Source organism: Apis florea, unplaced genomic scaffold (assembly GCF_048593485.1).
Source record: "Apis florea isolate Af1SG1 unplaced genomic scaffold, ASM4859348v1 contig_3798_pilon, whole genome shotgun sequence".
In the NCBI taxonomy this organism is placed as follows: domain Eukaryota; kingdom Metazoa; phylum Arthropoda; class Insecta; order Hymenoptera; family Apidae; genus Apis; species Apis florea.
In genome coordinates, this window is record NW_028256860.1 from 2,224,772 (window position 1) to 2,237,302 (window position 12,531).

General features: G+C 23.6%; 1 protein-coding gene and 1 long non-coding RNA gene across 2 annotated transcripts; both read right to left on the reverse strand.

Moving 5' to 3' along the window:
• Positions 1 to 4,323: 4,323 nt before the first annotated feature.
• Positions 4,324 to 9,923, reverse strand: Enoph (enolase-phosphatase E1). The gene is made up of 6 exons (XM_086915815.1): positions 9,680 to 9,923; positions 8,967 to 9,068; positions 7,849 to 8,039; positions 7,294 to 7,426; positions 7,075 to 7,198; positions 4,324 to 6,970 (listed from the first exon to the last, which is right to left on the reverse strand). The coding sequence occupies exons 1-6, from the start codon at positions 9,782 to 9,784 to the stop codon at positions 5,394 to 5,396; spliced, it is 2,232 nt and encodes a 743-aa protein (XP_086771941.1). The 5' UTR covers positions 9,785 to 9,923; the 3' UTR covers positions 4,324 to 5,393.
• Positions 9,924 to 10,670: 747 nt separating this feature from the next.
• LOC147656320 (uncharacterized) lies at positions 10,671 to 11,030 on the reverse strand. The gene is made up of 2 exons (XR_015294632.1): positions 10,931 to 11,030; positions 10,671 to 10,839 (listed from the first exon to the last, which is right to left on the reverse strand). It is a non-coding gene; the product is annotated as an uncharacterized LOC147656320 (long non-coding RNA).
• Between the last annotated feature and the right edge of the window lie 1,501 nt (positions 11,031 to 12,531).

Genomic DNA, 12,531 nt, shown 5'->3' on the forward strand with positions numbered 1-12,531 from the left:
ATAAAAGAAAGTATATAAAATTAAAATAAAATAAAGTATATTATAAAAGATTAATATATATTTTTTATATATAGAATTTATATATTTTTTTTAATACAAATAAAAAAGATATAGTATGCATAATATATTAAGAAACATTAAAAAATCATTATAAATTATTATTTTAAAAAAAATTTATCATTAATATAAATATTATTTTAGTTTTTTAATTTCTTTAATTATAAATATTTTAATTCTTGTATATTTAATTTTTTTTAATATAAAACGCTTTACATGGGCAATATTAATACACTATATTTTTACATGTACATAAAATAATTTTTAAATAAAATTTCATATTTTTGTTTTTCGATTCTAGATATTTCAATGTCGTAAGTAGAAAAAGAAATTTGTCACATATTTGAACAATATATATTTCAAGTACCAAATATGTAATACATTTTGTTCTTAACATTACGACGAGAACAAAAAGAATTATTTTCAGATAATATTATTGCTTTAATGTAAATTAAAATGAGATAAAACTTTTTATATCTCGGTTTATTGAATTGGCTGCTTGAAAATTAATGCTCTAGTGCGCATAGTAGAATGACTAGCATTCCAGAATCGATTGGATGAAAATGCTGCTACACCTAACATTATCGACTAGCTGAGAACAACAGTAGCACGAATCAATTCGAGAAAATAATACCGAGAGCAGATTTATTTTCAATTATTTTAATTATTTTCAATATTTCAATATATTTTAATTACATTTTTTGCCTCTTTATACCATTTTTTTAATTCCAAATGGTGGGAAAGGAGAAAGAGAAAAAGAGAAAAAGAAAAAAAGAAAGAGAAAAAAAACACTAATTGTTTTCTTACTTCTGTTATATTTAATTTAATATTACCATAAGAATATATACATCTAAATAAAATTTAATACGAAGAAGAAAAGGATGAGTATGCTCGCTTCATTTTCAAGGATCCTTTCTCTCTTTCTCTCAAAAACAAATCTTATTCACGCATTCAAAACCTTCTTTAGGAATAATGAAATAAAAGGTGAATGCTCAGATTCTAATTGCAAAATTCATTTATTTTGCTCTACGAATGCAGTCAAAAGTTCAAAGGGAACAGAACCGTCAATGTTTTCCTGTACAGTACATACCATTCTGAAGCCAATAATATGTTATTTCATCCAATAAAGTTGTATTTAAGATCTGATGATCATTAAAATTGATATCATGAAATAGAACTCAGCTTTGTGCCCTCACCGTGTAACACGCACACATACACACAAACACAAACACACACACGCGCGCGTTAATCATTTAGAGAACACTGGGAAATAGTAACTACGAATGGTTTCATGTAACAAAAGAAAAGAAAAAAACATGTAAAATACTTGGCTGAGAAAAAAAGCAACAGAGCAGTCTCTTATAGGATACGAATCTTTGTTTCAGGAATCTCCATCGAAGGTTATCGTTAAAAAGTATCAATTAAGTCCGTACATTCTCTCCTACACTTATATTGACATGTTACATAAAATAGCCAATGAATTACAAATAATAATCGCTAATCGATACGAAGCTATTGTTTATTAATATTTCCTATCTTCTGTACTTAATGTATTTCAGTATCTAATGTATTCTGAAAGGACGACAAATCTTACGCATATAATTTAAGTAGCTGTTCGACTTGTAAGCTGTGAAAAAACGTTTTGAGAAATTACGTTACGTTTTAATTCGCTTACAAAATCTACAACTATTATACGTACGAGTTTAAATGATGAAATGTGTCACGAATGAAAAAATTATATTATATGCGACACACTCATTTAATTTTCAACAAAATACAAAGCATTGACGTTTTATTAATGATTCATGACTAATGAAAATTTTGATCGGTCAATATCCGGTACATCATATAAGATAATAAATAACAAGGCAGTGTACGATGGCCAGGCGACCTCATGTGAGAATATAACACAATAAAACTGCATTCATACATATTTCAGAGTATGGTCGCATCACACCGGGTATCAAACGTTGATTCGAATCTTTAAGTTGACACGTCACAGTCAAAAATTTAAACATTAAACTTACAAACACTTTTCATTTTAACACTTTGCGGTTCACAATATTGAAAAATTAATAATTCATTCTGTTAAATTTTATATGACCAATCATAAATTTATATTTATTTCATTTCGCATTAATTCTAATAATATTTAAATCTTACAAAACCGCAAAGAGTTAACGATCCCTAAACTTAGCACATTAACGACGCTATTTTATGTATAATTAAACACGATTGTATATGTTTGAAGAAAAAAGACTAAGGTTCGTTAAAATTGAGCACTAGCAAAAAGAAGAAAAAAATAAGAAATTACAGGACGCAAATTACCAATATGTACTTCGATTCTTTCGACTATTGACACAAGAATAATAATGGATGATATGGAGATGATGATATCTGATGATGCCATGAAAGTCAGTCGAGAAAAATTTTATACATATTGCTAGCTAACGTCTAAAAATTTAATTTTATTATACTGATGGCAGTCAGTAGTTAAAATATTACTGAAAAAACAATTAAAAAAATTCATTATGGCAAAAAATCGGCAGTTTACAATCGTTAACGCTTCGAGGCTGTTAACATAATGTTTTCTTTGTCAATTATAGTTAAGAATTTTTAATGAAACTGTTTAATTTTTGCAATTGAGCATTTTTGGATATACTTATTTTATTGAGTATACATTCAATGAATTTGCAACTGTTTTAAATTTTATAATATTGATTGGAAAATGTTTTTCTATTTATTTGATTTAAGGATAAGTTATCATATAGGATCAAATCGAACATCGGTAATGTATCTTATCCTTTATGATATCTTCGAATATTTTTCAAAATTTTATTATTAAACACATAAAATTTAAATTATATTTCAGGTAACGTATGAAGATTTTTGAACAATCTCTTCATCTTTTCATTCATAATGAATTATGCAACGTCAAAAAAAATTAATGAGTATTTAAATGGTTTTCATTATCGTAAGGATATCTTATAAATAAATGCGAGGTCTGTCAAGTGTCTTGTAAAAAATATGCATTCGTTTGAAATCTCGTAATATAATTGTTACTGACTATACATATACTTATAAGATAATAGCTGACGTTGCACTTCGTTTATTCGACTTTATGCATTGTTGAATTTTTTTAGCATAGCCGCTGACAAAAAACAATTGTAATTTAAAAAAAAAAAAGAAGAAATATAGAAACTTTGATTGTTTACAGACTATATCGTCTACAGTCTTCACAGTGACTTCAATCAGACAGGATGTATATTAATTTCGTTGGGAAAAAAAAAAAAAAAAAAAAAAAATATTAATATAATAGCCTGCCAAACAAAATACTAAACGTGAATAATAAATGAATTGGTTTAAATTCCCTATGTCTATTATTATATCGTTAAATCACAGTCAATTTTGCAGGAATGGATAATAAATAAATAATTGTTCTTGTTTCAAATTTTGTTGAAAATAATTTACGAATCTTAAAAAAACAGAAAAAAAAAATTATCACTATCGGGAAGGAATTATTTTAAAATAAATTTTCATATATTAATCCGTAGAAATGAAAAAATAAATTTCCAAACCGAAGTATTTTTCCTTCTAATCGGATTATTCTATATTAAATATATTTTATATAACTAACAAAATAATGTTTGCATGTAATATATACCGTATTATAGTCGCGTCATTGACAATAAATGAATATTATAATTTTTATAAAATACTAATAAATGCAACACAAAACTTTAAATTGTTCAAAATTAAGTTAATATCGATAAATGTTAAGTGATACGAAATATAAAAAACAGAAACGCGTAATGCATATAGGCCAACATTATTCAAAATGTTCCAAATTAGAAATATATATTTCAATAAAAAAATGTCGAAAAGAAAAAGAAAATAGGAATATAATGTCAGACACATTACAATAAGTCGCACAGCATTCTTTGAAATGTGAAAAATATATCTAATATAGTCAAATAAAATTCATTGTAAAACACAGTTGTTCGATAGTAAGTTTAGACTTATGATTCGAAGATCACTGTGTTATTAACAATTTAAGTACTCAAGAGTATGCAAAAAATCATATCATTAATCTAAAGCCAGCGACTTTTCGAGGCATTACCAATTCAGTCTTAAAATATATAATTAAAGTTCCCTGATTGTTGTAAGAAACTAAAATAGTGATCAAATCTTTAAACTTAGAATGCTAATATATCCGTATGACATTTTTGGAGGATCAATTCTAGTACAAACACAAAAACAAAAATATATAAAAATGTTAGTTGATTTATTTGTCAAGTTATAACAAAACTTAAATTTATGTTAGATGAAATAAAATAGAATAAGATAGTAATGTGATAGAGATAGATCAAGCTTATTTTATTTAACATAAGCTTAAATTTCTTATAATTTGATAAAATTCAAACGACATTTTTGTATATTTCTATTTGTTTAGCTTTTAAAATTAATCTTCCAAAAGTATCTCATGAATATATTAATATCCCGTACATATAATCATAAAAATCTTCAAACTGATGAATTAATTCATTTGGCACAAAGTACATTCAGTATTTTAGCATACTCCAACTATGATGAATTTGCTATTCTATAAATTTTCATAGTATAACATTCCGTTTAGATAATATAAAAGAAAAATCTTAATACACATTATAAAATGTAATAAAAAAAGAAAAATTAAAAATACTTATTGACTACAGCGAATGACATTTTCGATTATCCTTGAGTCAATTTGAATTATAAATGTATGTCAATTATAAAAAATACATTTGTATAAACAAACTAAAAAATGTAGATAAAGTATAATAAAATAAATTAAGCAATGTAAAGTAGGAAATATAGGAACTGAGTGTTTATCTTTCTTAAATTTTCTATTAAGCATAATCGATAAATATCAGATGTATGTATGTATGTATGTATGTATGTATGTATGTATGTATGTATATATGTATGTATGTATATGTGTATGTATGTATGTTATGTATATATGTATACATATACATATACATATACATATACATATACATATACATATACATATACATATACAGATACATTTGATATAAATATATATCAAACTGTGACATGTAAAAGATAATCGAATCTGAGACACGCTGTATACGTCATTACTATCATTTCCCTTCACATTTGTCGAAGAAATAGAAATCTTATGAACTGTATCTTAAATTAACGTATTACATCTTTAACGTCGTACGATTTATGTAAGGTGTAGGGAGCCAACTTTTCAGTTTATATCTGCGGATAAGTATTGTGGGTTGGGGTTATGTATGAAGGACTTCTTAAAATGTATAAGAACAAGATTAAGACGTCGCAGCTACAACTACAGGGGGAACAACGTCAGGTTCGCCGGCACCATCGGCTACAGCAGAATCAACGACTTTTTTGACTTTTATAGAGTCTGCACTAGCTTCAGAGGAACTCTCTGGTTCACCATTTTGCGCAGATGTATTTTCGCTCGTAGACGAATTAATATTTTCGTTCGATGATCCTTCATTTAGTCCATTTCTTTGTAATTTATCATCTGACACTGACACATCTGTATCTCCGTTTTGTGTTGTACTATTTAATTTTTTCTTTTCGGAATCCACTGTATTTGTTTCTTTTATTTCATCCGCTACAGTTTCTTCTTTTGTTGATTTCTCTGTTAATTCTTGTTTTGATATTTCTACACTTACTTGTTTTTCTGCATCAATTTTAGGTATTGATATTTCTTCTATTTCTTTTGTTTTAGATTTTATATTAATCAATTCTGCTTCTTTTTCAGACTTTATTTCTTTAATTGTTTCTGTGGTATTTTTTATTTCAGTATTTGTATCTACTTTGCTACTAGTAGCTTCTAATTCTGTTATCGTTGGTGCAATAATTTTTTCTACATTTGTTAATGGAACATCACCATTTTCTGCAGGTTTTTCTTCTGTTTTTGTCGATTCTTGTGCAGATTTTATCGAAGATGTACCATTTTCTGATGTTTGAGTTTCTATTATACTAGAATTAATTACAATTTTTTCAGTGGACTCCTCTTTCATTTCTTTTTGTGATTTATTAGAACATTCTTCTGGTTTTTCGTTTATACTGCTAATACTCTTTTCTTGTAAAACATTTTCAATAGTTTTTACATCTGATATTTTTATATCATCAGATTTTATTTCTTTATCAATGTTTGAAAATTCTTCAGTCTTATTCTCTGTAATAGAAACTTGATCAGACTTTGATTTAGGCTCACTTGTCCCAACATTCAAGGTATCATTGGCAGTAAGAGTTGTTTCTGATATAGACTCTATAGTTTTTTCTATTATAGATTTTTCTATTTTTTCAGAAACAGCAGATTTGTCAATATCATCTTTCGAAGATTTTATCGTTGATTCAGTGCTACCGCTCATAGTTACTTGCACATTTTCAGAAGTGTCTAATTTTGTACTCACCTCAGATGGCTGAAGTTCTACTTTTTCAGGTTTATTTTCCATTAGTTTTTCAGCGTTTGCTGCTTCTTTCATATCAGTAATCATAGGCTCATCCATTTTCACATCTGAAATTTGTGCTTCTTTTGGTAGCTGATCTTTAACACATTCTTTTATTTCTTCTTGGACAACTTCTTTTACATCGACTTTATCAATCTTCTTTTCTTGATTATTGACATCAGACATTTCAACATCTTCAGAAGTATCCATTGGTTCATTAACATCAGACATGGATTTGTTTGTATCTTTTTGAACTTCTATAGCTTCCAATTTTTGTCTTTTTGTAGAAGTTTGAAATGTTAAGTCTAAAAATGACTTAATAGTTGTAGAAGCCACTCTTTCTTCATCTGTAAGAGGAGCATTGCCTTCACGTAGTACTATAACTGTTGATAAACCTGCTTCTTTTGCAGCAATAGCTTCTATTATAGGAAAATATAAAAATTGATATTAATAAAATATAAGAATTGATTTAACGACAACTATGCTTTGAAAATATTAAAATATTATAAAATAAATAACTAACCTTTTACAATATCAGTTAAGAAAATTACATCTGATGGTTCAACTCCAATTTTACTTAATATATTTTTATAACTATTTGATTCTTGTTTTGGACCTACTTCAGTATCAAAATAACCACTGAAATGCTAAAAACAATAATATATAGAACAATCTATTATATTCAATTTCTCATATATTTATAAATACTATCATTTATTACAAATAAAATATAATAAAATACCTTAAGTAAATCACCATATATTGAGTGTTCAAATAGAAGTTTTTGTGCTTCAACACTACCACTTGAATAAACATAGACCTTTTTACCATCACTCGTCCATGATTCTAGTGCTTTTGGTACATCTTCATAAACACTACATAAATAATTTATTTATCATTTTCTTGATTATTTTTAGTTTACTATATTGTAAATTGTTTATAATAATTGTAGCGACATATTTATGTGAAATTGAAGTGAGCCCTTACACAAAATGTTCACCTCACAATGGTGTGTATACTATAAAGTTGTATATTGTTATTTATTTATTATTAAATAATTTTTTAAAAACATTTCTTCTTAATATTAATTTATATGTAAATTTGGAAAATATATTAAGAGATGTTTATAATATATAAATATATATATATTACATAAAAATATAAGATTTTATGTTATATATATTTATATAACATATTATTGAAAATATATACTTATATTATTTGTATATAAAAATTTTAAACATTAAATTTCAAAATGTAAAAATCTTTTACAATAAATAAATTGCAAAAGACTCACTGTGCTTTAATTGATCCAGAATTATAAGCTTCACGCCACATATGTCCTTGTAATTGTTTTAATGCACTGGTTTTTCGATCACAATCCATTTGCCATAATATATTTTTTACAAGTGATTCTCTTTCTTCTTCTATATTAGCATCAATAATTGGTACAAAACCATCAATTTTATCTTCTTCATCTTTCTTTGCCTATGATTAAAATATTAAATATTTATAAATGAATTTGTAAACAATATTTCTTTTATAATATTTATATAATATTTCTTTTAATAAAAGTACATAATATAAAATATATTTTAACAATTAAAATTCAAATTTATATTTATTTTAATAAACAAATAATGTTACATACTATACCATATTCAATATTGTTAAAAAAAATTTTAAAATAATTATAAAAAATAAGCATCAATTTTGATTAATATTTTAAAAAATTTTTTTCTATAAATAAGATATATAATTATTTTATCTTTAGTTTAATCAACTTATATTTAAATAGTTTAATGGAAAAAATAATAATTCATAATTTAAATTATGTAAAATAACATAAAATATTATATAAATTGATTAATATTAAATAATATTAAATAGTAAACTAAAATATGTAACTATGTAAACTATATTTTAAATAAAAATATAAATTATATTTATAATTTATAATAATAAATATTTCAAAAATATTTAAAAAATAATTTATAATTTAAATTTTAAGTTTCATAATGTACAATTTAAATAAAAAACTTTAGCAAAAAAATGTTCCCAGATCAAAATCTAATAATTTTTATCTGACAAATTAGTTATTCTAAAATTCATTATTAAAATATAATACTATATTTATTATTTTAAATTACAATTTTAATAAAAAAAAAACATAATTACTTACTTAAATACTTAAAACATAAATAAAAAAATAATGTATTATAAACATATATATAATAAATAATGTAATTTTTTTCAAGAATTATAATTGTTTATATTATTTCCAATATATTTCAATATTTTTAATATCAATAAATAAAATAAAAAAAATTTTATATATATATATATATTCCAATATAATATTCTAATATTCCATTTTAATGTTATAATGTTATAATATTTATTTGTAATTTTTACCTGTTCTTTTAATTTCTCAAAGTCTTGTTTGAATTCTTCATCTTCCCATTTAGTTTCAATATATTTCTTTAAATTCTCTCGTACGTAAGGAAAAAGTGTGTCCTGAAAGTAAGGTAAACGTGAATGTAGTGTGTTCGTCGATCGAATTAACAGTGCGGTGCGCCGTTATGGTTTCCGTTATTTTGAAAAATATGTGCAATAATATTATAGTGCGATATATGATAATTCCATGTATTTTACGTTTTTATAAATAAGCTAAATCTTCCAAATATTCGTTTAGTTTGTTTTCATTATAATCTTAGAAAACAATTCTAAAAATTTACAAAAAACATTAACGAGTAAACAATGTATTATCCTAAAATTATAAATAAAAAATTCGATACAATATAAATAATATTTTATTCGCTTTAGATCTGATGAAACAACATTTACTGCCTTCCATGAAACTTCGTTGTATTGAGAAAAGGGAACTTGAAACTGGATTTCAGCCGGCATAGTAAATGTTAAGAGAACACACACAATACGCGCGAAAGTATAATCTATAAATTTTTTTCAGTACAAAAAGTCTTTAGTAAGATTCAATATTTTACGTGAAAGAAACTCTCTGTATAAAAAATTATGATCATTAGATACTGTCAGAAAATAAATCAAAAAACCGGTGAAATGCGAGAACCGTAGGGTGCGTTCTGCCTCACGGCCATGGTCTTTGTTACCTTCACGAAGCTTATGCTCGTCGTAGTGCCTTCGATGTCAACTAAGATCACCGTTTCTGACAATAAGGTTTCCTCTTGATCTTGAGTACGCTTTTCCCCGGCCATTTTTACGATTGACTCGCCTTCGACCGTAGGATAAATAAGAAATATATCACCTCAGTACGTTCAAGCACGGTGTATATGTCGACGCGTTCTTGTTGAGAGCCGGCGAGTGAATTCGCTCCTCGTTCTGCGCCGGTGTGTGTGCGAACCTGCCTCTCCCTTCACCCCTACTTGTTCTGAGCAACCAGGATCGTATTTATCTCTCTTATTTTCAATTGGACCATTAATAAATTCCCTATAATTTTTTACATTAAAAAAATATAATTCATATAGATATATTTAAATTTTCATAATATTTTAATAATTTAAATATTAAGACATTATTTTTATTATTTTTGTGTTCATTTATTGTTCTATTAATTTTATAAAATTATTATTTCATTTTATGACAAGTAATTTAATATATGATATTAAAATTCATAATTTTAAAAATATAATAATAAAGCAATTTATAAATATACAATTTATATTTAATGGTGTAATAATAGAATTTAATTTTTCATGTTTTCATGAAAACTAAAGATTATTTTTAACAATATTAATTTCATCTTAATAAAAAATTATCATTAATATATAAAAAATAATTTTAATAAAAAATAAATGTTTAAAAATATAATTTTAAATAATGAATTTTCTAAAAATAAACAAATATATTTTGAAATTTAGAGGGTATCTTATGTAATAGATACATTCCTGAATCTTGTGTGAAAATTTTAGGTCAGTGTTAGTGAATATGTATTTACAGAAAAGAGTATATGCGTGAATCGCTTGCTTCCTTTAGCCAATGAACGGAGCTGGTTTGCGTCTGTGCGATCGTAGCACGACATTATTGCTCCGCAAAAATTGTTTTGATAAATAACCATTTAAAAAATAAAGACTTTCAACAAAATTGATGATAAAAGTTTTCTAAAATTTAAGTATTTTCTTTTTCATTTATTTTTCAAGTAAAATAAAGTATAATTACATTAAAAAAATGAGATAAATATTGACTCGCTCGAACGGTTTCCGATATTACTCCGCGGAAAAGTAGTTCCTCATATGTTATTTTTGTTGATTTTCTAAAAAAATTGAGAAAATTTGAATAATATTTATTAGTAATTGAAAATATTAAGTATAATTCTTTTATATTTGCTAAAAATACTAATTTACTTATAATAAAAAGTTAAAAGTTTCGTTATGTATGATTACAAGATAAAGTAACACAGCTGGTAAATTCGACCACCTGATTTTTGCTAGGCAGCGCCGCATCAGACGCAAAGGCGCACCATTTAAATTTTGACATTTGTCCCAGATGCACGTGTACTTTGACTGTATCTACATATGAGAGTATACATACATTGTTAAGAATTATTATATATTTTCTATTACAAAAAAAATATTCACATTAATTTTATTTAAACTATAAATTTTGTATTGTAAATAATATATTTTATTAGAATAAATATTTATAAAAATTAATAAATATAAATATTTAAAATAATTATAATATTTGAAAAAACATATTTTTCTAACGTGAAAATAAAAATAACAATGTATAAAAGTTTATATTTTTTTAGTTTTATGATTTTAAATAATTACACCATTAAAAATTTTTCAAAAAATAAAAGTTGTTTATATGATTTAATAATTACTTAAAAATATTCTATTATAAAAGAATAAATATAAGTATTTTTTTTTATTAAAAACTTTTTTTAACAATTTTAATATAACAATTAAAAAGTAATTATACATTATATATATAATATATTTAAAAAAAGATAATTGCATACATATATAATATAAATTACATTATAGGTATGTTTAATTTAATATAACTACATTGTTATAAAATAGTATTTATATATATATATTTATAAAATTTTATATTAATATTAAATTGAAAAAATAAATATGATAAAATAATAACACAATAAAATTTACTTTACAATACTTTCAAACATTTTGATTTTATAATATTATTTGTACTTATAAAAAATTTTCTTTAATACATATATAATATAAAATATATATGTAAAGTACATTATTCTGTTGAAATAAAATAGAATGATTTTGTGTCCCATAATATCTTGAATATATATAAATAAGTATATAAAAATATATCATTAAATAAATTATTAGATGACTAAATCTTGTTAATTGCTGAAAATTTTGAAATTCACTAATATAGTAAACTTAGTAAAGATAATCATACTTTATATACAGTGAAACTTCGAGTAATTGAAATATATTTATTTTAAAAGTTTCATATTTAAAGTTTCAACATATATTTTAATTTTAAATATTAACATTTAATTTTGAATATCATTATAAATTATTTCAGGTACTATATTTATGATAAATTACAATGTTTTATTATCTGTATGTTATAGTCTTTTATTTCTATTATATTATAAATATTATACATAATGTAAATTTGATTTCAAAAAATATAATAATAAAATATTATATTCCTAAACAAAAAAATTATTTAATTAAATTAAGAAAATATAATTCTTCAGAATTTAAATTATAAATAAATTTATTTTATTCTAAATATTATAACAAATACAAAAATTATATAATTATCTGTTAACTAAAAAATTTATACAAAAATTAAAAAATATCTCTAAAGACATAATTTTGCACAAATATAAATAAAAAAAATTAATATTATTATATAATTGTGTAAAAAATTAACAAAAAATACATAAAAAAATTTTTCACATTATATAAATTTTTATAAAAAAAAAAGAAATAAATTTTTATATTAA

Bases quoted from the DNA above. Each gene is read 5' to 3' on its own strand.
- Enoph (XM_086915815.1), bottom strand. From the start codon at position 9,784: ATGGCCGGGGAAAAGCGTACTCAAGATCAAGAGGAAACCTTATTGTCA. The intron at 7,427-7,848 runs GTGAGTCTTTTG...TTATTTATGTAG, and splicing joins TCTGGATCAATTAAAGCACA to TGTTTATGAAGATGTACCAA. The intron at 7,199-7,293 runs GTATTTTATTAT...TATTGTTTTTAG, and splicing joins TATATGGTGATTTACTTAAG to CATTTCAGTGGTTATTTTGA.